General features: G+C 52.9%; 1 protein-coding gene across 1 annotated transcript; it reads right to left on the reverse strand.

Moving 5' to 3' along the window:
- Positions 1-9,034: 9,034 nt before the first annotated feature.
- Positions 9,035-25,838, reverse strand: LOC120535042 (kynurenine--oxoglutarate transaminase 1-like). The gene is given in 15 exon segments (XM_039762555.1): positions 9,035-10,110; positions 10,228-10,314; positions 11,101-11,180; positions 12,953-13,139; positions 14,608-14,697; positions 15,992-16,068; positions 16,679-16,697; positions 16,699-16,800; positions 17,526-17,651; positions 18,727-18,816; positions 19,588-19,737; positions 20,895-21,045; positions 21,890-21,948; positions 23,944-24,041; positions 25,670-25,838. Coding segments are annotated over 14 exon segments (1,365 nt in total). The 5' UTR covers positions 24,031-24,041; positions 25,670-25,838; the 3' UTR covers positions 9,035-10,050.
- Positions 25,839-26,172: the final 334 nt, after the last annotated feature.

Raw genomic sequence — 26,172 nt, forward strand, 5'->3', positions numbered from 1 at the left:
TACTATCACCAGTATCGCCTCCGCTGGTCCAAACATCCCTCTTTCCACATCGGTTACCAGTTTGGGTGTGAAAATGGACTCTCAACTCACCTTTGACGCCCACATCAAGCACCTCTGGAAGTCGTCTGTTTAGCACCTCAAGAACGTCGCCATACTACGCCCAGCACTCACCCTGGCAGATGCACAGAAGCTCGCCCATGCCGTTGTCTCTTCCAGGCTGGATTACTGTAATGCGCTCCTCATCGGGATTCCCAGTAAGAGTATCCAGAGACTCCAGTATATCCAGAACAGCGCTGCCAGGACCCTGATGAGGGTGCGAAGGTACGACCACATCACCTCGCTGGCCTCCTGTACAAGGTCTCCCTCCTCGCCCATCAGTGCATTCATGGAGAAGCCCCCCATTACCTACAGGAACTCCTCACGTGCCCCCCGCTCCGCACACGCCGACGCCCTCCAAGTCCCCAGGACTCAGCTCGGCAGCATGGGTGACATCAGTGGTGCCAAGGCTTTGGAATGCCCTCCCTGAGCACCTGAGAGCCCCGCAGTTTTTCGACTCATCTCTTCATCGATTATTTCTGACCGCACGCGGTTCGGTTTACGAGCTAATGAAAGTGTTCCAGACCGGAAAACGATTTTGCTGTCGGTTCAAAGAGTGAACCGGGCAGCAGGAGGTCTTCAGACATCGTCCAACTAAAGGGGGCTATTCAAGAAGAAATTGAAGGAATTTCGCCCGACATGCTAGTGAGAGTGATGGAAAACGTCCAAGAACGGCTCCAAATGCGTATCAGCCGTCAAGGCCACCATTTGGACGATATCATTTTTAAAACTTGAAGTAAAAAAAACGTTTTATACCTACATTTGGGAAACAAAACGTTTTTGCTGATGCCTCGTAGCTTTTTTTGAAATGTGGGAGTTATTTCTGCCGCACCCTGTACAATACAGACCAGTTATCTAGTTCTACCACTCTGCCAGCTTGAACGTCACATAAAGGGCTCGTCTCCTGCAGATCATCTGATGTTGTCTACGTGATTCTGACTCGGCACTCACTCCGCCAGAGAATGAATGTCCACAGATTCCACATTAAACGTGGCAACACAGATGTTCCTGTAGCAGCCCACTTCAACGGCCATGGACACTGTGACAGGGACTTTAAAGGGACAACTTCAGAACACAGCAAGAGAGAAGAGAATGGGAAGTGAAACTGCTGTTAAAACTGAACACATTAGAACACGGCTTGAATAGAGACATGGGTCTCATAGCCAGATATGAGGACTGTTTGCATCTCTCAGACTGACAGACATCACCGGACTACAGACACACGTTGTTTTGAAAAGCTCATCCCAGACTTCACAGGACTTGCTGGACAGTTATCTTATCCAAAGATCTTCACCATCCATTGTTCTTCTCTCTATTGTTAAATCAATCTTAGCCTGGATGAACTTTTTTATTTTTTACATTTAAGATTTTTCCTTTAAAGATGTCCCAATGTTGTTTCTTGTCCATGTTTGTGTGGATATAAACACAAGGAACTCCAGTTTCTGTAGTCCATCTCGCCTGAAGAAGGGGCCTGAGTTGCCTCGAAAGCCGGCCTATTGTAATCTTTTTAGTTAGCCAATAGAAGGCGTCATTTTGTTTGGCTTTTCTTTAGTCAGTTGAGAAAGATTCTGCTTCTCTATTTGGAAATACCGCTGGCATGGGAGAGCCCAGGGCGCCAGGGTCATCAGGCGCTGGCGGTCAATCAAGACATGCCACTGTGGTGGTCTCCAGCAGACGGACTCTTGGCTCATTGGAGACATTAGAAGAGTCGCACTTTTAGAGAAATGCAGGAGGACGTCCACATCGGTCTCTGTCTGTTTATTGTCACCCCATGTAGTGCCAGTCACGCCACGTGTCTCCAAAGTTCTAGGACCAGCACCCTGACGGAGGTGGAGAGTGGAAGGCCAAGATGGGACGTGCACCCCAGCTGAGAAGACGACATAATGGATGGACTGGGGGAGAGAGAGGCTGCAGTCACACAGAACAGTATGATGGGTGGCAGTGCCACTCTGGCATGGCAACAGTTTGGGCATCCGCAGGGTTACATTTCAGTGGGAATCCCAGTGGGGGCGCTGCTGGGAGAGAACTTCAGTCTGACTTGGAAATGCTTCTTGTGTGTGCTGTTGTGGCACCAGAAGTGCTGCCAGGCCCACCATGAGGGAAGCCACCTCACGTCACTCTGGGACGAGAAAGAGAGAGATGAAGAATTGTGAATCAACGGTCTTCTGGAGCTGGGTGGTCTGAGGCGCCCCCTGCAGGGCACACTGGACATCATCAGTTTAGCTGCCCTTTTCTGGGTTTACCAGGCGGGTTGGTTGGCGATTCGAATGTCTGGGATTCTGGGCACCCTTTTTAGTCATTCTGTGTGTGTATTTATTAATTTATTTATTTCTCTCTCTCTTTATTGATTGATTTATTGATTTATTGAAAGAGCTTCTGTAAACAGCCACCTTTCCCCCTGCGGACACATTAAGTTCTGCCACGTAATCTCTTTATGTCACCCAGCCGAGTCTGCTGGGCCCCCTCCTGGGCTTCACGTCCTTCACCTTTCTCTCTCTTCACGCCCAAAGCACCTTCATCTTCTCTCATGCCGCCCCAAGTCGTCCTCTTCTTCACGTGTCCTGCGTTTGCTCTCCTCCATCGTCTTCCTTCTTAGGCCCCTCAGTTTTCTTGAGACGTTCCCGTCCGGGTTTCCCGTGGGCCACATTGCACAGACGTGTGTATCTAAAGAAACTACGGAGAAAAACAACCCAATGTTTGAGGTGACACAACAAGGCAACCACATCAGAGGAGGAAAAAGTTGCATGACAATGGACAGGTGACAGAGTGGCCCCCTCGGATCGCATTCTGGACCTTCAGCGTGAATAAGACGTGGAAAAGGGGGATCGGCGGGGAGAGAAGAGCGTCCCACTGCTGTGCTCGATCCCTCCTGCAGGGCACTTCTTTGGATGGCACAATCATTCTAGGGAAACATCAACTTGCATTTCATTAACTAGTTAAAAATGAACCATAAGTTGGCAGGGGACGTGTGACACCGAGGACATTGAGCTTGTATCAGTGTAATGAAGCACACACACCAACGCGTGACCGATGACGTCCCAAAGAGGTTCTAAAGCTTGGCGTTGTCCCACAGGCTGTGAGAGGCGAGGTGCCGTATCTTAAACACAGAAGTCCAGGAATGTGAACCCGTGTTATCGGACAATCGGGTCAGTGCCAGGCTCTGAACTTCCAACGTGTCCCGCAGGCCCATTCTCAATGCTCTCTACGTGGGCCCAGTTCCACAAGCACATTCCCCACATCCCCTTAGGATTCTTTGGGCCCCTAAGGACAATCACCCCAAACATTGGTGGACAATTGATGGAATCTTTCACATTGCATGGGGTGGAAATGTTGTCACATAATTACGAATCAGTGGGGGCTTTGATGGACTTTGGTCATTCACATTGGCAGCAGTGCTAGTGGGCACTCCATCGTAGTGTAACCTCCAAGGACACCACCCAGGAAGGGCAGCTGCCTGGCAGACCCCCCTCGAAGAGTGACTGGCACTGCACTGCAGAGAACGAGATGGCGCTCAGACACCCATAGCAGTGGTCCTGGGGACTCCCTGGGGCTGCCCAACCGACTTCTGTTCTCATTTGGACCCCTGGCCTCATTAACTGAGCTGCCATTTCACCTTCAGTGTTTCTGGTCTAAATGTAGAAACTGCAAACCTAAATCTGCTAACTGGTCATTAAAATGTACTAAGCCGTTAAACGCGGGTACTCTGCTTTCTGTGTGTTGACTTTTTAACAAAACTGCAAAGACCAGGAATGGAATCAGGCCGACGGCTGGCGAGTGGCCCTAAAAAGGACCATCGGTAACTTCAGGGTGACCTCTCAGGCACACCCAGCTGCTTGTCACTTCATACACACTGCCCACCTCTGCCTCACCGGGGGTCCGACGGAGCCCATATGCCATACTGTCCCCTCACCGGGGGTCCGACGGAGCCCATATGCCATACTGTCCCCTTACTAGGGGTCCGACAGAGCCCCATATGCCATACTGTTCCCTCACCAGGGGTCCAATGAAGCCCATATGCCATACTGTCCCCTCACCAGGGGTTCGATGGAGCCCATATGCCATACTGTTCCCTCACCAGGGGCTCTCTACAAGCTGACTCCAATCCAGGATCCAATCTGAGGACTGGCAGCATTGAGACCTCTGAGCCAATGGGCTTCAGCAACTGGGTGACGCGTCCGATTGAAGTGCTGTGCCCGTGTCCCTCTTACCTGCTGCTCACGGGCTGCTCCAGGTCCTCCTGTCCCACCCGAGTTGTGTGCCCCCACATGTCCGGACCCTGAGCTCACTATAATATTTTCGCTCTGCTTTTCCAGGTGTCCTGGTTATTTAGCAGCATCCTTTCTTCATTCGCTGGCTGTCTGCTCTGCTTGTTTATAATGGTCATTGTTAGGACACAATGAAGGGCGGGGACTACACAGAAAAATGGGCAAAATAAGAGGAAAATAACAAAAGAGATTTATTAAGCATTTCATGCTACAACAAAAATCCAAATCGTTCAAAATGTCTTCTAAATGTAAAAATCAGACTGCTGTGCTTTTCTGCTGAATAAGAGAAGAGACAAAAAGAGCAGCTAATGAAGTGGGATCCGTTATTATCACTGATTGTGAACCTCATTGGAACAAAAACCTGCAGTCCCAGGGGGTCCACAGAGACCACCGAAACAAAGCAATCATTTGCAGTGACTGGTGTCTCCTCAGCAGCCTTCCTTCCCATTGAGTTGTCACAAATGAGCAGCTTTAGCGCCGGCTGCAGGGGAGCCTCAAAAAACGGCAACCGTCCCAAAGTCTCGAGTCAATTGTGGCGATGGTGGGCAGTCCTTCTGAGCCAGTCAGTCCTGTAACCACGGTAATGGCAGTGACGTCACTTCCGGGTCTGTAACCGCGGTGACGTGTGGTGCTGTGGCCCTGTGTGTGTGTGTGTGAACAAGATGGGGGCGCGAGTCTGCACCCCGAGGCGAGATGAGAGCAACGAGATGGGGTCAGGAATCGCGCTAAAGACGATCAGCCGCCGAAGGACACTTTAGAACAACCGCCGCCGTCTGCTTCGATGTCGGAGGCGTGACCAAAGGGGGGGTCTGGGGTGGGCACTGCCCCCTCAGAGACAAGCCGTGTCCACCCTGCGAAATGCTCTGTCTGTCCAATGAAAACTCTGGAGAAGAATAACATTTGATTTTCACAGTTCACTTCGCCGCACATTTTGCAGCTCGTTTTGAACCCGTTGACCGCATTCTTTAATTAAACAGCGTATACGTTCCATTCTTTTTTTATTTTCCGGTTGGTAACACCAAAGTCTGTGCATAGGTGGCTTATTTAAAAGCAGACATCTTCAAACTTTGTCTCTCCGCAAGCTGCTGGCTCCAGCACCGCTGCTACCAACACGCAGCCCAGCGCACCCACGTCAGGAACTGAGATGTAGATAAGCCGACACAATCCTCCAGCTCTGTGCCCGTGTCGGGTACTCCAAACCTCTGCCTTCGACAAAATATACCGCCTGGTCTGCATGACTTAAATATGGACGGCCCATCCCAGCCCATTTTAATTAATTATCCCAAGCGCGCATTCGGAAAGCCACTCTGATGTTTTAGTGCAAGCTGGTATCAGTCTCGACCATGGCTTGAATATTCTGTGGTCTGTGATGCCAGCTTTTGCTTTGCCTGCCGCAAATTTAGTGTTTCCAATTCGGACCGCGAGGACATATTCACCAAACACGGCTACACTAATTGGAAAAAAGCTCTAGAAAAAGACGGTGGCGGCCTCCACAAACACGCGTCTGCTATCCCGCACGTCAGAGCCATGTCTGCATGGCAAGAGTATCGGCGCTGGGCACAGACGGGTGAAAGCACAGTTCAACTATTGGGTCCAACCCAGATATTATGTGAAAAGCACTGGGGAGGCCGTTCAGTCCCTCGCAGTCAGTGAACTGGCTCAGTGTGGTCACAATCACGAAGGTGGGCAGGACGGACTTTGATTACACAATTAAAAAAGATGCCAAACTTGCAGAAATTGTAAAATACATCCCAGACAACGCAAAATACACACCCAGTGTAGTTCAAAATGAAATCATTGAGACTCTTGTCAAAATGGTGGTAAAAGATAGCAGGACCAAATATGAAAAAGCTGCCTCTCCTGGACTTTGTATTAAAAGTGGCGGTGCCAGGGATCGCTGTGACATTGAGAATGTGTCTGTGGTGATTAGATTTGTCCAGATCTCCGTCCCTGAAGAACACCTGATTGGTTTGACTCAACTGAACCAGCCTGATGCCGAGTATATTTGTAACCGAATTCTGTCTGCACGTCTCTGAGTTAGGTCACAGCCCAGACCGTTTAGTGTGTCAGTGTTTTGATGTCACGTCGGGGGCCAGGCGTGCTGTCCAGGCTTTGTCACAAGTACACTCCACATGTACACTGCTACCACCAGCACCTCCATTTAGCAGTCATACATGCAATGGCATCAGAACCTCTGGTAAGAATTTCTTTGACTGGTCAGATTCATTGAACACATTTGGTCACTATGGACATTATGTTTCACACTCACACACAACACACCCACACTGACAAGACTTCCGCTGGACCAGTCATTATGATGTCACAAAGTCAACAACAGAGGTAGCAGAGGCTGGCACTGCCCATTTTGACATTTGCATAGAGGCATGTGGTCTTTTGACCCAATTAAAAAAGCAGAATTCCTCCTTCATGAAGTGCAGCCAATGCAATTCTACAGGCACATGCAGTGGATTTGTGCCCTGCTGGGGAGGTGGTGACAGCGTCACTGGCCACACTGAATGGAGATGGATTGCCACTCATTCTGGGAGGAGCGCTTCTCTCAGTGTGAAAGTAGGCGTACCAATCGCTCAAAAGGAAACAGAAAGTTAATTCACAGCTTGATGATAGTGTTGTCGTGTCTACGCTCGGGCTTGGTGACTCTGATGACAAATTGCTCCTAATCAGACTTTTTAAAAGGCTGTGCTCAGCATTCTTGATAGAGCTATTATGGAAATGGAGACAAGATCCTCTCAGAGAAATGTTGAGTTATTGAGGGCCACATCGCTTCTCCTGCCATAATCAGAATTATTTCTTGATCATTCTCTCCTGAAACCACTTCAGGCACTTGCAGGCACAGAGCAAAACAGCATGAGCTTGCAAAATGAAACTGCTGTGGCAAAAGCCATGTTGATCAGTAAACTGCCAGCTGATGCTGATCTCTCGGAGGCGTGCAAACGCATTCAGCAGTACAAAGAGGCCTTCGCTATGTTGCATTCGCTACGTGTCACAGCACTCATCATTGGTGTGTCTTCAGCCGCATGCGAAAGCTCTTTCTCTACTTTGAACCGCATTCTCACTCCACTCCGCCTATCAAGGCTGCATTCAAGGAAGAGGAATTTAGTTCTTCTGGCACAAGAGATAAACATCCCAGAACATCTAGACATGAATGAACTGATTTCAGAATTTACTAAGAGTAACCGCAGACCAGTCCTGTAGATAATAATGTAGCTGTGGCTACATAGTAGCTTATCATCACCAGCGTATGAATGTGTGTGTGAATGGGTGAATGACTGTTGTGTTGTAAAGCGCCTAGGGGGGTTCTTGAACTCTAGTTAGGCGCTATATCAAATACAGGCCATTTACCATTTATAATATCCACGTTAAACACCGGACACCGATACCCAACAGCCTCCTAAGGACTACAATGAGCCTCGTTTCTGTTCCTGCTCTCATATGTTGTACACGTTTGACTTTATTGATATTTATCTTGTAGATGTTCTTCTAGATTTGTTCACAAAAATAATAATACAAGTTCTATGGCCTCTGTTAATTTTATTGAACAACAGGTTATGATTTATGCCACAACTTTTGCTTTTATATGTTATATCAAACTATGTTGTTATTATTATTTGACCCCCCTACAAAAATGGGGATGGATGGATGGATATTTTTTGCCCCCCCAGACGAGCCAAATGCCCACCCAGACATGATGTTCTGGTCACACCTCTGTTTGATGTAAACAATTAAAAGAAAACCACAAAAAATGAAACCAAAAAGCCAATTCCAGCGCACGAGATTCCGGAGTCCATGAGAGGCTCACGCGGTCACTGAATGTCAAGCCCCCTGATGGTGCAGACCCTCGTTTATCTCATGCAATCACGCACACCCAGATGGACGGACACAACTCGGCCGACTTCGACTGCTGCTTACGACTGGCGAGCGCGTTTCTTGCTTCGTGTTTTGGTGGAGACGGACGGACGGACGGACGGCTGGCTGGTTGAAGTGTCACTGGCGGACTTCGCCGATTTCACCTCCCGACGTGCTGCGCTTAAGTTTCAGGGCAGCCAATGAGTAAGCAGGACTCCTGGCCAATGAACGAGGAGGAGGAGGAGGCGGGGCTTCACTGCGGTCCACAACAGTTGGTTTGTTTAACGAGACATGGATCACATGACACGAGTCACCAGTGGCAGCGGTGGGCTTGTTTGCTGTTCACTGTCCCTCTCACATAAAGCCCACCGGAGCAGGAATGTTGTGGTCTCTGCTCTCCATGACAACAAGCCCCGTTATTAGGGTCAGTAGCCCATTTCCCAAACAGCCATTTAAAACAAGCAAATTGGTCCCAGTCTGGAGTCCTCAGGGGTCTCTTTGGGCTGGTGGGAGAGACCCCCGGACCACGGAGAAGGCAGCAGTCAGCCAAGGGGCTCTCGGTGGTCAGAGCCTGCACACGTCTGGGGGTGGACATCTATGGAGGACTGACTGTCGGGGGTCCCCAATGTCCCTCTGTGTGACTTCAAGGCCAGGCTCGAATTAGGTGACACACCCCCCCCCGTATTCTAGAAATACCACTGCCAACAAAGCCATGTATTAAAAGACAAGAGGAGCCCACCGGAGACGCCGGGCAGAGTAGCGCCCTGAAATGTCAGCCCACCACGCCGTAAAACACCAAAGACACCCCGGCAGCTCTTCTTTTCATTTATTGCAGTTTATTGCCACTGAATTTCAAGCCCCTGATCATGGAGACCCTCGCTTATCTCATGCAATCACGCAAACCCAGAGAGACGAACGGGCAGACAGGCAGACAAACTCAACTTGGCCCCTTTGAGGACACGGCCATCGAAAGCCAGTCACGTGTGTGGCACCCGGGCAGAAGAATCTCCAGGGTCCTGTGACCTGCAGCATCGTCAGAGTGGGGGGTCTGAATTTCATCACAACGCCGTGGCCGCCGCCATTTTGTAAAGTTGGTCACCAAGATGTGTTGCTAGGGGGCGTCACCCGGACGTCGCGGGCTGATGATGTCACTGAGGAGTCCGACTGTCCCGACTCCACACACACACACAGAGTGAGACAGGCAGATGGCGCTGGCGGGCCACAGCAGCTTAGTCCAATTTAAGGGCCCTGGCACCTAGCCTGGCATCGCTAGGCCTAATGCAGGAGTCTCTGCCTGGAGAAAGTGGACGATGACGATGGCAGGAGCTGAGCTGGGATTTGAACGCCACAACTTGTGCCTGCGACATTCTAGATTCCTACCCGGTGCCACATCAGCCCGGGTTCAACTTTGGGGGTCCAGGACCTGGCGGCTCAGTCGGGGAGGCACTTTGTCTAAAAGGCCCGTCACGTCTCTCCATCATTAGTGATTTGACAATTCGGCACAAATTAATAAATCAAGCACAGTGTCACTCGCTGGCACCGATGGCCCTTTGGAGTGTCGGGTGACAAGGCTGCAGGGCACACTTTACAGAAACAATGTGACACCGCTGCCATTCACCCATTAAATCAGACATGAGCAAGACACAGTGCCACGAGTGACCAGATTAGAGTGGTTGGCAAGTGTTCTTCATCATCATCATCATCATCATCACGGCAGCGTTAGTTCATCCTACACCACTACCTTAAAGAGTCCTGACACAGGAGGTCCAAGTGGGGCGCACATCGGACCTGGCATCATGCCGATGTTGGCACTCACACACGTGGCTCACTTTGTCAGGTGCCACTCCTTCAAGATCTTCTCAGCAGCTTCGAGAGTCGAGTCCTCCTGCGGGTTTAAATCAGAAAAGGCCTGAAGAAGGGCAGACTGGTGCCAACACACACACACACACGGTGCCCTTCACAGACCTGGCCACAGTGTAACAGAGAAAGTGCTCCCACTTACCTTCACATAGCAGAGGCGGACGTAGCTGGCAAAGTCCTTCCTGTGCCCGGGGCTGTAGAAAGCCGACACAGGAATGGTGGCCAGGCCCTTCGGAAGGAGAAATCGAGAGGGCAAGTCAGGGGCATGCAGCCACTCACAGGAGGTCATCGTCAACACTCATGGCCATTTCACATCATCGGCGGGCACGTGGCGGGCGGTGAGTGGGACACCCCCCCCACTGGAGTTGGCACATTTGCCAACTGTGCCCTCTGCGGTGGCTTAAATTCCCAGCCTGAAGGCTGAGGGTCGCCGTGGGCACGTCTTTGCATGCGACTCTTGATGGCAGCGACAAACTGGCGTGCTGCTCATGTTGTGTCCCACCCAGCATGCACTGCAGCTCACAGGCAGGCGCCTCAATATCTTCATTCATATTGTGAAAGGAGCCACATGTCACCAAAACACTGAAAGACTTGACCCTATAAAGACCCCTTTATGGGGGGCCACCTTCACCACCCCACCCTGACTCTGCTGCGAAAATGCCCCGCCCACATGCTCCGCCCACTCCTCTATTACAAGTCTGCTCGCCCCCTGCTGTCCATCGAGGAGCTGATGATGGTGACATGAAAGTGACAACATCAGCTGGCATGGGACTTCACGGGATGAAGAGGACAACCGCCATCAGTAACCAAAGACAAGACAATGAAGTCAGGAGGAGTGCAGAGGTCTGAAAGGACGACGTGGGACCCTCGAGCTTGGATGAGGAAGTGCACCGCGAGATGACCTTTCACCTCTAAGGACACGCCCATGCCAGGACAACCCTAGCAACAAGAATCGATGACCGCGCCGCGACCCAATCAAAGCCAGGAGAATGAAAGCCCCGGCAGCCATACTGACCTTCGTCTTTATTAGCCACTTGGCAAAGCGATAGTCGTAGGGCTCCTCCTCATCATCAGCGGGGTCGGGAAGTTCTACATCTGCAAAACAAAAAGTCGGAAACGTTGTTAGGCCTGGCACTGCCCACTCTTTGACCGCTGGCCTCGTTCCTGCCCGACTGCTTAAACCGTTTTGATTTGATGGCAGTGTCACCTTCAGTGCCACTTACGCTTCTGCTGTCTTATCTGGGTTTGTCACACGATCACGTGGCACGACCACTCCACTTGTCACACCAACGTCACCCATGCGCTAGCAATGCGCCAGGCCTGTGCCAGTGGACCGACTCGCTCATTTGGACGTGGAGGCCATCGCTGCTGAGGTGGCGTCACTTCAGACATTTTGCTTTCTTTATTGGTCCGCGTCCTTCTTGTCCTGCTCTGTTATTGATGGCCACGCGTTTCTGTCGGCCTCTGCCACTCAGTGCAGTTTGAGGACACCCAGAGGGGTCTCACAGGGCACAGGGGCTCATCTGACAACTCGTGGGGCGCAGAACACGAAAGACTAGGAGAAGAAACAGCGGCCTGAACGCGAGGGTCTCGCAACCCAACCGAGTGCCAGGCTCTCTGCCCATCGAGGGCACACTTGCTACGCACACCTTGGGTTCTTCCTGCCGGTGGCACAGAGAGCCTCACTTGATAGACGTGTCAACGCGGTGAGGATGGAGGAAGAGGAGGGCTTGTTTGGCTCCAGGCAGACCCCCCGCTGCACAAACCGAGGCGGTGGGGTGAGTGGGCACCACTGAGACGTCACAGTTTAGACCCCCTGGCGCCCAGAGCTGACATCTGTCGAGGCCGAGAGGGCAGAAGGTTACAATTCACAGCTATGGCAGTAAAATGCCACAGAGATGCCCAATACTCAACCAGCAAGTGGGTACCCATGTCACGGCTGCCCGTCGCCCCAATGAGGTCACTTTGTGGCACTCCGAGGTATTAAAGAGGATGAAACCAAATGTCAGAAGTCGATCGTGTCGGCCTCCCTTCGCAGGGTTACATGGAGGGGGTGGGATTTATAGCTGACTGCATGCCCTTCACCGCTGGGCAGAGACCTGGCATGCAACAAAGTGAATTTGGGGGAAAAGCGGGGGGTCTTCACCTAAACTGGGGGGATTCTTTCATTTTATCCCAAAACTGCCTGGCTGAGAGATGAGAGTGCCACCCCGATCTGAGACCCCCAGGCTGCTCTGTAGCTGCCAGCCATGTTATGGGGTCTTGTAAGCGTAGCCATGAAACAAAACTTACGATCAAAAGGCTAAAGGGCACAATGAGGGGGTCTCTGCGTTAGGATGTAAATCAGAACATCGAGAACCGGAGTGGAGAACGACAAAGCTGTGGGTCTGCCAACCTACATGGACAGACAGAAAGACAGACAGACCGCCACCCAGCCCCTCGGACCTCTCATCTGGCGATGGCACACGTGTGTTCTGTCAATGAGAAGAGCCACAGACCCCCCATCTACCCACCAAGCACTAAACCTGCCCTGCCAGGGTCTTCATTGAGGTGACGTCACCGCACCCTCTCGGTAAACGAAGGCTGTAAGCTTCGACTATTTGACCTGTAAACACGTCACGGGTGCCCACCACAACTACCACTGCACAGAATGTCTCCTATGCCAGGCAGAGGGTGCCCTCTCTCTCTCTCTCACTGTCTCCCAGTGCAGCCTGGGTCGGTGGCACGTCAGTTTCGCCCCCATTTCTACAAATCACTCGCTGCCCCGACTGGAGTTACCCAATCCAATCAGCACCCACCGAACTGAAGGGTCAGCGTCAACGACGGACCACCGCCCCTCTGCCCAAGTAATGTAAAAAGTCAATTACTGAGAGCGGAGATATCAGCATTCAAGAAGTAGCCCCCCTCAGGGATGATGGGCCGCATGCCCACCGACAGCAGGCACTCCGCCAAGCGGTTGCGTTTCTCCTGAAGTTGCCGTGGTAACTGAAAGAAGTAGCTCTCTGGTCTTCCCAAGACGTCCAACTCCCTCTGAAATCCTCGGGCCACCGCTTCCTGCAGGAGGGTAAGAAGAACAAACACAACCCAAGTCAGCCGATTGGGGGTCTTGAGCTGATCGGGGGGTCCACACTACCACCACCTTTTCAGTTTTTAGCTTCTGAATAACCCCGACGAGGCAACCAATCAGCTCATTCCTCAACGTGACATCAAGTCATGTCTGAAGACCCCCCATTCAGCACACCTCCATGGGTCTTCGGTGGTCTTTAAGTTAAGAAAAACCTCCAAGTGTGAAATGGGCGCCAGTCTGTGTGCCACCGCTCCTCTCGTTACACACTGGGCTTTACGGTAACAGCTAGAGCCCACTGGCCCCCCGGAACTCAGTCCTCATTTCCATTCTGTTCTCCTCCTCGGTTGCCCCCCGTGGACCCTCCCTGGTGCTGCAGTGTCTTTTTGGGGACACAGAGACCCAAACTGCCCTCAGCACTTGAGGCTGCGACCGCCAAACACACAGCCGAGTACCACACAGCAAGTTAGCCTCCTTGGCGTGGACCCCCAGTGCCCCCCAATAAAGCCTGAATGACACGCAGGACAGACTTCTGCTGCCATCTAGTGGATGAGATACAATCACACTGCAAAAAAACGAAATCCTGCGTCCGGCCCCTCCATGGTAACTCATCAATATTCATGAGTGGGCGGAGCCTTCAACCAAAGCACACAATAGCGTGTAAAGGCACTTTTAGAACAAATGGAACCCGACACATCAGCTGAGCCGACGGTGTTAAGTCGCTTCCCTTGTGCCAGTCAGCTGGGCACACTGATTATGTTGGCCTTCTTTGTAAGTCGCTTTGGATAAAAGTGTCTGCCAAGCAAATAAATGTAAACGGGACAACAGTGTGAATCAGTCATCAGACACCAACGCAGACCGTATGACGGCATGGCCGTGATTTGCCTGGTGTGGCAGTATCAGCGTGGCAAAGGCGCATTCACAATACGGCAAATGTGGAAGTCACTCAGTCCACCATAACACAAGTGGCACGTCGATCTCACAGGTCAGGCACATGCAAGTACCACGAGCCCAAAGAAACTCATGTCAACTGTCCCCACTATGATGGCAGGCTGGGCACTGGTGACAAAACATGTGACACGAAGGGCGTCGGTACTGCACTGGGCACTCGACAGGCCTGTCCTGTGACGTGTCGGTGGGCGCGGGTTTCTCTTACACACAAAGTCAGCATTTGGGGGGTAAACATAATGCTAAGGGGGCTACGGCGCCAATGCTAGAGGGCATATCTAGACTTTGTCGTCTGTACTAAGCAGGAATTGGCCGGACTAACCTTTGTGCCCCCCAGTCAACCCAAAATGCCCACCCTTCAGCAGTAGGAGGGAAGCCAAAGTACATGAAGAGCAGATAGCGGCCAGGGTGGGATTTGAAGTTCAAGCCACCGCAAGGTCAATTAAGGAGTATTGGCATCAGAGCGGACACACGGGCAGGACGCCCACGAGGGTCTGGCGGCCAGCGTACCTGAGCTGCAGTGGCCGTGTGATACACCGAGTTCTGGTGGACGGTCTGGAGGTGCTTCAGGATGTGATGAGGGCCGATGGCCCAGCCCACCTAACAAGCCGGGAGGAAGCAGACGTGTTAGTCAGACAGCCGCTCACAAACAATGCAGTCCCACCATAGACAATACAAACGGGGGTCGGGGGGGGTGGGGCGAGTGACAGCTAAGCAGGGCACCAGAAGTGACCCGACCAATGGACGTCTCTTTGGTTCATCGCCAAGCACACGAGAAGATGGCAGTCCCAAGAAGAGGCTCCAAACTCACCTTAGAAGGACCATAAATGAAGGATGACGTCACTCAGTCAGTCAGTCAGTCAGTCCTGTGACGTGTGGCCGATGGCAGGTGACAAAAAGACAGATGAGCTCGTCCCATCATGCACTGTGGTACGGACATGTCAGCTGGTCACAGACAAGGAGCCCAAACCACTGAAAGTCACAGATGGGACCTTCAAGTGACAAGTAAGCCATGTGTTTGGTGACACCGAGTGGGGACTTAGAGGAAGTGCCACCAGCCAGGTGGCAATAAGAGTAATAACAACACATTTTATTTATATAGCGCCTTTCCTGTGCTTGAGGGGCTTGTCTGTCACACAAAGAATCAAAAGAATGTGGTGAGCCTCTTGGCTTCAAGGACCCCCTTAGTGAAGTGAATACGATTGTCAAAAACAGCTTAGGGGGTCTGGCCACCCTTGGTGAATTGTCACAACACACTGGCTCTGCCGATTCCTTTGAGAGGCCAGAAGACCCCATGCAGAGCTCCACACTTTCAACCCCTCGGCCGGCCATTTCCTCAAATGCCACTGGGGGTCCCGATGACCCCATTCTGCTGGCTTGGCATTTGAAGGCCTCCATTTTGTGCTGGCAGAGTTGGCCTCTAAAGGGTTACAATAAAATGGCAGTGCCTGCAGAGGGAATGCCACATGGGCAGTGCTGGCGGGAGCACCGGGAGTAGTTCAGGCTTTGAGCGCCACAACCCGCGGTGACCGCACTGGCCCTCCCAGGAGCCCCAGGTTTCTTGGGCACTTTGGATGTGGGCATCGCTCGTCTCTGCATTCACCAAACCCAGAGCTGTGTTGGTGTTGCCAGAGCCCATCCCAGAAGCGCCAGGTTCATGGCGGGTGCCACCTAGTCTAACTGGCATGCCTATGGCAAGAAATTAAAATACTACAGAAAATCAATGGGGACTGGACTGGGAATTGGAGCAGCACCACCGTGGCACGGTGCCACTAGAAACGGTCAAAAGTGAACACTCGGGGCACACTGCTTAGCCATTTTGTTACACCTCGGAGATCACAAATCCTTAGCAGCAAGAAATGACAACCACAGCGCCCCAGCTCTCGCATCTCACCTTCCATCCTGTGGCACTGAAGGTCTTGCCAGCACTTCCAATGGTAACCGTCTGTGCCCACATGCCAGGGAAGCTAGCTGAAGCAGTAAAGGAAAAGAGAGGTCAGAAGAATGGCGCAGCCTGCATGCCAACCAAGTAAAGCACACAGAAACCCAACAGGTCTGCCACCATCACCATCACCATCATCAAGCAACGGAGTGAAGGGCGCCAGGTGACACTCTGATGGCCCTTGCTGGCAGAGTATCTCCATCCTGGAGGACAAAAGCACCAATCAGCACACAGACGTGGCCAGAGCCCACCTACCTGCCCGCACCGCTCTGATGGGTGACCGTGACAGCTCTATGTCACTAAGCTTACAAAATCGGTGGCAGTCATATTGTCACACGTCCAGCCACCTTGTGCAACATGGCACCGGCCAGGAATGGCGTGACACCTCCTCGAGTGTAATATAGTGCCTCTCACCGTTATCTCCTGTCGAGCCTTTCCTGTCTATCATGATAAGGAAGGAGCACACAGAGACGTAATCATCTGTGCCCATGTCACCCTATTGTCACCCTGCACGATAACCGATTCATTTAAAACAGTCCGTCACTGGAGCAGATGGCCGGTCGCCCCGAGGACCCCCTGTCATCGCCCAGCCGCCACTTCATTCTCGCCTCCTTGCATGAAAGGCCATACAAGTCTCACCTATCTTGACGCTGCGCGTTGTCGTCAAACACGATCCACTCGTACACCTCGTCGCTGATGCACACCACGTCGTGTTTCAAGCACAGCTCGGCGATCACCTGCAGCTCCTCACGCTTAAACACCTGAGGGGACGAGACACACGAGTCAGGGAGGGTCACTCGCGGCCACCAGGGGGCAGCAGAGGGCACTGGGTACCCCATAGCTCAGCTGTGATGCCATTGGGACAGTAAAAATGCCCTCAGCTGGAGGAATCGGGCAGGGAGAGACCCGACAATGACGGGAGGGCGAGTGCCACACAGAGGCGCATTGCACCCGTTTTCAGAGAGCTGGCATCCTTGGGGCTGCAGTGGTCCTGTGTCTGTGTTCGAATCCCCTGCCCTCTCCATGTTTGTGCGTGTTGTCCTCCACCACCCAAACACAGGTCATTCTAAACTGGCACCGTGTAGGTGAGTGGCCAACTTCTGGTGGGCTGGCATCCCTTCTAAAGTTGGCTCCTGCTTTGTACCTGATGCTGCTGGCACCTCCCCGACTTCCATACTGGCCTAAAGGATCTGAAACAGCCATGCGTTAGAATGTGATTGGCACTACCGTGGCTGTGGAGAGGTGCCCAGTGAGCGGGCACTCACCCAGAGCATCACCTTCTGAACAGGTGGACCCACCGCTGTGAATGATTCAAACTGAGCAGGCACAGGCTGGGCATTCTAAAATGATTCGGAGGGCAGCAGTAAGCGGTCCAAAGCGAGGAGGACGGACAAACTTGGACACACTGAGGACGAGTAAGGTGACAATGAGCCGGCCCCTCTGGACTGGACATCGGGGGGCTCTGCCTGCCCCCCCTCGGTCTTACCTTCCCTAAAGGATTGTTGGGGGTATTGAGGACGATGGCTTTGGTGCGCTCCGTGAACTTGCTGGCCAATTCATCAGGGTCCAGTGCCCAGTCCCCACTGGACAGCGCCGGCTTGTCTGGCGTACCCTGAGCCAAAACAAAGAGAAAGTCAGCGGGAGTTGTCGGAAACCCGGTGGTGCCAAGGGAGTGCCAGTGTCCAGGGAAGGCCTCACTGGCAGCACAATGGCACCATAGAAATCAAATACAGAGATTCATATACTAGATGAGGAAGGCGCTATATAATGTCTGTCACTCAATATAGTGCCCACCCCATCACCACTGGCAGTGCCATGCTTGTCTACCCTGGCACTGCAGAGTGTCGGGTGAGAATGCCAGTAACGCTACGACTACTAATAGACAGACAGAGAGAGACAGAGTTCAAAGGCGCTATATAACAGAGAAATATGAAAGGCCAGCGTTAAACTATCACAGACAGGAAAGGCGCTATATTACACTCTAATGAAGTGCTCTCGGTTATCTTGGTGCCAAAGTGGCGATGCATTCATTTCATGTTGGGGGCACAAACTCTGCACATGTGACAACACAAGGACGATGGCCACTTCATGGAAATGACACATCAGAACAGGAGAGTAAGCACGTGGGAGAACGAGAAAGGCCATAAATGAATGAGACAGACGGACAGAAGGGTGTGAAAGACGCTATATAATATACCGATAGTGTAGCAGCGTGAAACGACGATGCCCGCCTGGTCACTAGAGGGCAGGCAGTCCTCCTCCTCTGGCCCGAGGACTGAGATGGGCACCACCTGAGATGAAAGGCACTATATTATCAAGAAGATATGACGAGGCACCATGTACTTGATATGTGAAAGGCACTATATAACAGGAGAAAGGCCAGGTGCCCAGTTGGTCACTGGAGGGGTGAGTCCTACTAGTGGCTGGACTTGGCAGTCTGAGCCCAGCGGTCCAAGTGAGGACCCCCGACTCGGAGGGACACCACGCAAGTGAATGCCTCGCTGGTGCCAGACAGACAGACATGAAAGGCGCTATACAGTCCACTCAGAGAGATGACAGGGAGCTTGGAGGGACTTCTCACTCCTGGGACAGACGATGAAAGGATCAGTGTCCCTCCAGCCCCTCATTCCTAGAGACTCTGCCCACATGCCGCCACAGCGCTGGGCACAGGCCGACGGAACGCTTACCTTTGGTCTTAGGGGCACAAACACACAACGTCCCCCCGCCATCTTCACCATCGGCTCATAGCAGTCAAAGAAGGGTTCAATGATGATGACCTGTGGGCAGCAAAGCAAAAGGCACCTGAGCGGCCTGGCACTCCACACTCACCATTTGGGGTTTTCTTATGGCGAACCCTCTAAGGGTTTTTAATTATGAAACACCTTACAGCCTCTCAGCTCAGCAGCGGAGGTCCTCGACTGAATCTCGGGGCTGCCCACCCACTTGTGAAGAAACGTGCCAGCCTTGTGCCCGCAGACTCACTGCAGGGGTCTTGGGTGACAGGCAGCAGAGCCAACCTGGGAGTCGCCGTGTCAACACAGACAGGTGCCAGTGAACAGCAGACTATGGGGGGCTCACAGTGAACCCCCAGAGATGAACAGCCTGAAAGGTGAAGGAGAAACTCCCACAATGCACTGCAAGCATCTGGGCTTGGGAACTCACCCATCCTACCTTATGAACCCCAGTATGGCACTTAAACCCGGGTGAGGGGGGCACAAAGGGTCACCTCCAGTGGTCCAAAGGTCTGCTCTGTCACCGGAGACCCCGCTGGCAGTGGGGCTTTTTGTTGGGGGGGTTTGTCAGCACCCAGACTGAAATCCTGAACTGGGGTATTCAAGACCCTGCGTAAACGGGGTGACCAGACATCAGACATCGCCTTCCTTCTGTTTCAGTGGACTTACAGGGTGGTCAGTGGGAGGGCAGCGATCGGGGCACGGCCACCAAATACTGAAATGGTACGCGAGGAGGCGCAGACTGGATGTCATTGGTGAGCAGGTGGGACACAAAGGACGCATACCCCCCACCCCTTTGAACCCGAGTCCCCATACCTCATCTCCTTCATCCACCAGCGCCTGAAAGGCCGTGAAGAGAGCCTGATAGGCACCCACGGTCACCAGGATGTCACCAAACGGGTCAATGCTCTGACCAAGGAGCTGCCCATACAGCTTGGCTAGGATCTTCACCAAGTTGGGATGGCCCTGTGGACACAAGACAAGAAAGAAAGAAAGAGTCACCCTGGGGGGGTTCATGGTCAGGGGGAGGCCAAGTGGCAGTTCACTCCACAAAGTCCTCGCTTTCAGTGCCAACTGCGTCCTGTTTTATCAACTTAGGGACGTCACCTTAAAAGGTGTCAAGACTGTCACAAGAGTCTAGTCGAGACCTCAGGGACTTACACCGATAAGCCAACATTAAAACCACTGCCAGGTAAAGTGGCCGACACTGATGACCTTGTCACAATGGCACCTGCCCAGGCCAGATCTTGAAGGGGACATGTTGGGCAAGCATAAAGATCTGAGCCACAGTGACGAAGGACAAATTGGGACAGCTAGACGACTGGGTCTTGGGCAGTCATCGGTACCAACTAAAAGTGGTGAGCCAGTGGAAGTGTCATGGGTGCCAAGGCTCACTGATGCCCATCTAGTCAGGTCCCACAGAAGAGCCACAGGTGGTGAAAGGTGCCGGAACATTCAGTGCCATGTAGGTGCAGTCCAGTCAGAGTGCCCACGCTGATGCCAACGGCACCCACAACCGGACCATAGAGCAATAGAGGGAGGTGGCCTGGTCCGATGAATATCGTGTGGACGGCCAGCTGTGTGCGTGTCACTTACATGGTGAAGACATGACAGCAGGATGCATTGTGGGAAGGGGGAAGCCAGAGGAGGAGGCAGAGTGAGGCTCTGGGCAATGTGCTGCTGGGAGACCCTGGGTCCTGGCGCTCATGTGGAGGTCACTTTGGCACATACCGTCGACCTGGGGATTGTAGGCCACGTACACCAATTCATGGCATTGGCACTCTGTGGTGACAGTGGCCTCTTTCAGCAGGAGGCTGTGCCCTGTCACCCTGCACTTACAGCTCAGGAGAGGTGAGGAAGGTGACAAAGAGTTCAGGGCCTCCAAATTCCTGTGACCTCCACCTGACAAGTCCGAGCCATGGAGGGCCCACCTCGGAGCTCACAGGGCCTGAAGGATCTGCTGCCAACGTCTTGGTGCCAGAGACCACAGGGCACCTTCAGGGGTCTTCAACACGACATTAGGCGGGTGCTTTTAACATTGTGGCCGACTGGCATACGGGTCACCCTCATGGTACATCTGTAACAAGCAGGGCGCTATATAAAAGTCAAGCGGTCTGACTTACAAAAGCCCGGGTGTACTGGTGCATCAGACAGTCTTCTCCTGAGACGACGTCACTGAAGGCCTGCCTGACGAAGTCCGGGGGAGAGAAGTTGGGGAAGCCTTGTCCGAGATTGACCGGCTTATAGTCGGCGGCCATCTTAGTGAACTCCAACCTGGAAAGGACAAGAGGAAGAAGAGGCGGAGTCAAACGCTGAGGCAGAGGCCAATCACAGTCTAAGAACGGACAGGCATGGCCCATGTGACGGGACCAGGCACAGAGTCACCTGCTGTCACCTGCTGCTCAGTATGTGACTCCAGCACGGCGGCCCACAGAGGGTCAGTTAACCACAGAGGACCACGGGTATATAGTGCCTTTCAACAAGCTGCCCACTTTACTACAGGCTTACATACTGTAAGAGGGCACGGACTGGCTGGCACTCTGCCTGGCGCTCTGGATGGGATGGACGGTTCTTAATCAGCAGGGCAGACTTTATAATGGAGGACTTGAAGCAACCCGGGCCATACTGTAGGCGGCAGAATCCCAGACACACACCCACAGAGCATCATGGGAGTCGTAGTCCTGCTGGGTCGTCCTGCTGGGTTTATTTCTCTGCTTGACGCTCTTATTCAAGATGGCGTACAACATTTGGGGTACAACTGGCTTCAGGTTATTCCGACTTTGCTTGGGGTCACGGGGTCAGTGGTGGGATTTGGACCCACAACCTCAGAGTTAACCACTATGCCAGCAGGGGGCGCTGTGGGGAGCAGTAGTTCTTGTTTTTAGGAGGTTTAAGTGTTTCCTGGGTGCTAAATGGTGGGCCTGGACGTATTTCGGGGTCCGGCATAAGGTGGGCTGCTGGACTCTTTATGGCGGAGGAGCCAGTATGAGGGCTTCCTGTTAATGATATGAAGGTGTGTCAGGGCTTGGGGCTCAGGTACGCCCCCCGCAGGTCACACTGCTCACTCACACACACCGCGCCCCTTCACAGCAAAGACACGGCAGCTCGGGGGGCTTACCAGATGTTCTTTTCCACTCCTTGGATTCGGCGAGCAGGCCGCTTGTGTGACATCCTAAGCTTGAATAAAAAATGAAAAGAAATTCAATCAATTAATCAATCAATCCAGAAAATAAACTGAAGAGCCTGGTGACAAGTTCACAACCACTAGGGGGCACCCCGTCCGGCGAGTCTTCAACTGTGTTTCTATAGCGCCTTTCACAGCCCGCATCAGCACAGATAGATACAAACTCGAGCAGTCAGACGTTTGTTTTATATAGCGCCTCGCCACACAGCATTAAAATCACAAGTGGCCACCGGAGGCACCGCTGAGCTCACCCAGCAAAGGGAAAGGAGGCGGGCTTCAGGTGGACCCCCACTGCGCCTTCACAATCTGCTCACCGTAACGTCTGAGTATGTGTGGCTTTAAACCGAGTGCCTTATGGGGGAGCTGAGGGAGTGGCACAGCGGGCAGCTGGCACATGAGCTGGCAGATTATTAACATTCCAATGCACAGGGTGAGTGGAGGTCGGGGCCAGAGGAGGATTCTGGGACATATGCAGAGGAGACAGAGACAAAGAGAAAATGTTAAAGCGGGTCTTTGTTTCCGGATTTAAACTCAGATACACTAACCAGTGTGTACCCACTGGCATGAAGAAGTGAAATGGAGGTCTGGGGGCTGCGAGAAGGTCAACTGGCAAACTAAACCCGCCGACCATGGGGACCTGACTGACCTCACATGAAGCAGCCAGCAAGTCGCCGTAAATTCAACAGAAACTGAAGGAGACGCCTGCGCCATCCACAGAGCGCCACACACATGCGCCAAGCATCACCTGGCTTAAGATGGCACAGACTGCCATGATGAGGGGCTGATGTGAAGCTTGTGCTGTGACCCCAACTGGCGTCATTCAGGTGGCGGTGTGACCCCGAGGCCAGTCGTTCAGGTGACACGTCCGCCAATCCCAGCAGGGACACCTCGTGAGCGGAGCGGCCTGAAGCCCCTGGTAAGGAGTTGGAGTCGAGACCGCCGGCCTCGGGCAGCGTTGAGGTGTTCATGCGTCGTACCTGAGGGTTAAACAGGTAAGCACCGGGGGTCAAAGGTGCGAATCGAGGCCAACAGTTTGGGCATGCCTGCCTTGTCCACCACACAACCTTGGCACCCGCTGCCAGACAACTCCAAATACGTCACACGGGGGGCAGAGAGTTGGCCTCCGTGATCAGGCCCACACGTCCCCCTCTCGGCCCCCTCGTGTTTGTCACCAAGCAACGCTCGATGGACCGACGGCCATTTTCAGGGGCGAGGACTGCTTGACCTTCAGAGGGATTCACTTTTCAATGGGGAGAGGCAGAGGCACCGCCATCAAAGGACACGTCTGGAATGTCCCCAAAGACCAGTGGCACCTAAGTGGGCGAGCCACCTCGACGGTCCACTACTACTGCTGGACTTCAATTAAAATCCAAAAACACAAACCAAACTGCCCACCCTGCGTGTTTCTGGGGGGCCACCACAAGAGTCCTCATTGAGCACATCCACAGCCCTGGACACGGCACATGAGGCACCGCCATCTTAAATGGGCAGGACACGATGACCTCACGTGTCACATGACTGGCAACGGTAACCGTTGCTATAAACAAAAGTCAGCACCACAAAATGGCAGCCCAACGACATCAGGAAAAGAATAATAAAATAAAAAGCACCTGAAAATGAAACCAAAGACACAAAACGGGTAACAGAAACGAGTCGTGTGCAAGAGGGCAGCTTCACTGCTATACCCAACATACCCACTGGGCACTGGCCCAACACCACATGGAATGTCAATCAATCCAGAATCCAGACATGGGCAGCACAAGATGGCAGCACGTAGCCCTGTGCCAGCGTGCCATGCACTCAGATCTTAGACGTGTCTTCTGGGAAACACGCACTGCACCTTGTAGCGAAGGACAGTCGAGACCCTCGGATAATCGGGCAGTGGCACACTTACAGGACCCTCGGGGTTAAGGCACTATATACAACAAAGTGGTGCTCAGTTACGAGGTCAAGGTCATAAATAAAGATGACGACAGGAAGGTGCAGACACTGGCTGGTGGAACCTGATCAGCGTGTCCTCGAGGTCCTCCCTGGAGTTGGCGTCGCCCGAGGCTCAGTGCAGTCCTCCTCCACATGCCATGCAGGTCTAAGGAGAAGAGAGAAAAGAGAGAACAGGAGCTGAGGGACTCGCTTACAAACAGACGTAAAGAGTCAGGAAAGGCGCTTTATACAACATCACCCACCGGCCGAACCCGCAGACGCGGCACAACATCGGGATTTTCTGCACTTACTTTGTTGTCCCTTTGTGCCTTTTGTCAATAAATGTTATTGTTATGACGGGTTTTCCCGCACTGCCACTTTGTGGGTCTTTTGTTTACAGCTGGCCACATGACATATGACATCATTCCACCCCGCCCACAAAAGATGGAGGCCTGCGACGTCAGTGTCCACAGCTCTCAGTGGTGCTTGTGGCCTGTGATGAAGAACCTGAGGGTGACTTCTCGGCTCAGTGCCTTCACTTACACTCAGACTGGTGGCGAATCGACTCTCTGCTGATGCCACCTTGTCACTCCTGGCAGAGCACGTGGCAGCTCGATATGTCTGAAGGAAAACGAAAGGTGACTTAAACGGGTGAGCGCACACCGGGGGGCCCGAAAATACAAAACCATGGGCCACAATCACGTCTCTGAATCATTAAAACACCCCTCGTGAAAGGCGCTATATAAACAGACCGGACAGACCACCCCACTGCCAGTCACAGTGGAAGAATGCCAAGGGCACCTCACGGCCAGTGTCCCGTCAGGCAGAATCAACGACGACATGGGAGCAGACGGCCATCCCCGGAGCCGAGGGACGGTGCCCTCTGTAGTTGTGTGACGGCCACCTCAGGTGAGGAAAGGAAGAACGAGGCGAGTTAATGAGAAACAAAAAGGACTCAAAGTCCAGGCACACGAGCACCGCCATCCTTTACTTTGGCTGGGCCGTGACCCTGTCGTCAGGATATAGCGGGTTGGTTAATGGACGGATGATTTAACTGCTGCCACACGGGCACACGGAGAGGCCAACCACCGCGCCATACATTTGAAACGGCCTCCTCGGGCGAGACACAGTGCGGTTCAAATCCCACTGCTGACACCACAGTGTGACCCTGGGCAGGTCACCTCCCCTGCCTGTGCTCTGATTGGTCAAACACGCTGTCTGTCACCTTGGATAATCAAGTATTTACTTATATGAAATCACACGACGCCTGGCACCTGCCGATTTGCTCTTTTTGTGTTCGCCAACTGAAAAGACACCTCAGTTTATTTGCCGTATTGTGCAGGACGCCGCATCTCAGCTGACATCTCCAACTTTCCTCGGTAACGTCCCTGGTGACATCAAAGGTCTGCCGGCTGGTCGCCAGCTCAAATTGCTGAACTTCTCGCCTCGGCCGCCACCGACTACTTCTCTCTTCTCACTGAGTGCACGTTCACCCGCGCCGCCTCTTTCTGATCGTCCGGTTGGCTGTCTGGTCGACGGTTTTCAGAGCCCCTCGACACCGAGACGTCACAGGCCACTTTAAAAGAGGCGTCTATCTGGGGACCTGCTGCGGTTGTCCACACGCGCCCTCGACACCGCCGCTCTCGCTCTCTCACACACACACACACACACTGCCGGCGGCTGAGCTGATGGACTTCAGCGGGCAGGAGATCGCGACTCGGCGTGACTTCGTAAAAAAGACCAAGTGAGCGTGAACGTTAGCCGAGGGCACAGAGTTGGCCGCCGCTCACTTACCTGCCGTAAAGTCGGTCTGTTAAATAAACCACCAAAAGCGCGACAGTGGCGGCCCTCGAGCGAACAGCCTCCTCAAATGTCACAAAGCCACTGCTGGAGTCGAGGAGTCCGCCGTAGTGACAAGCGCAGCGAACGTCAGAGGCTGGGCCATGTGGACACGCCCCCGACCTGCCAGGCACGCCCTCGTGCGCTGACGTACGGAGTTACGACAGGCCGCTACCGTAAAGACCCGCGCAGAGCGCCCGCTGATTCGACCTGTGAAGAGACTCGTTGATTTGCTTAGCAGGTGTTTTTATCCAAGGCGACTTCCTAAGGAGGTTAACATAATCGAGTAAAGGGGATTCATTTGGGAACAAGAGTGACAGGCAAAGGGGAGAAAATTGACAACCACACGTGAGGAGGTCAGAACAAAATGGCAGCCCGTTACATGTCATTGGCGACAGATGTTCTGATTTAGGAGTCCCAAAGCTTTTAGGTCCCAAACAGTGGCACGTTTAGATATG

Source organism: Polypterus senegalus, chromosome 9 (assembly GCF_016835505.1).
Source record: "Polypterus senegalus isolate Bchr_013 chromosome 9, ASM1683550v1, whole genome shotgun sequence".
Classification (NCBI taxonomy): domain Eukaryota; kingdom Metazoa; phylum Chordata; class Cladistia; order Polypteriformes; family Polypteridae; genus Polypterus; species Polypterus senegalus.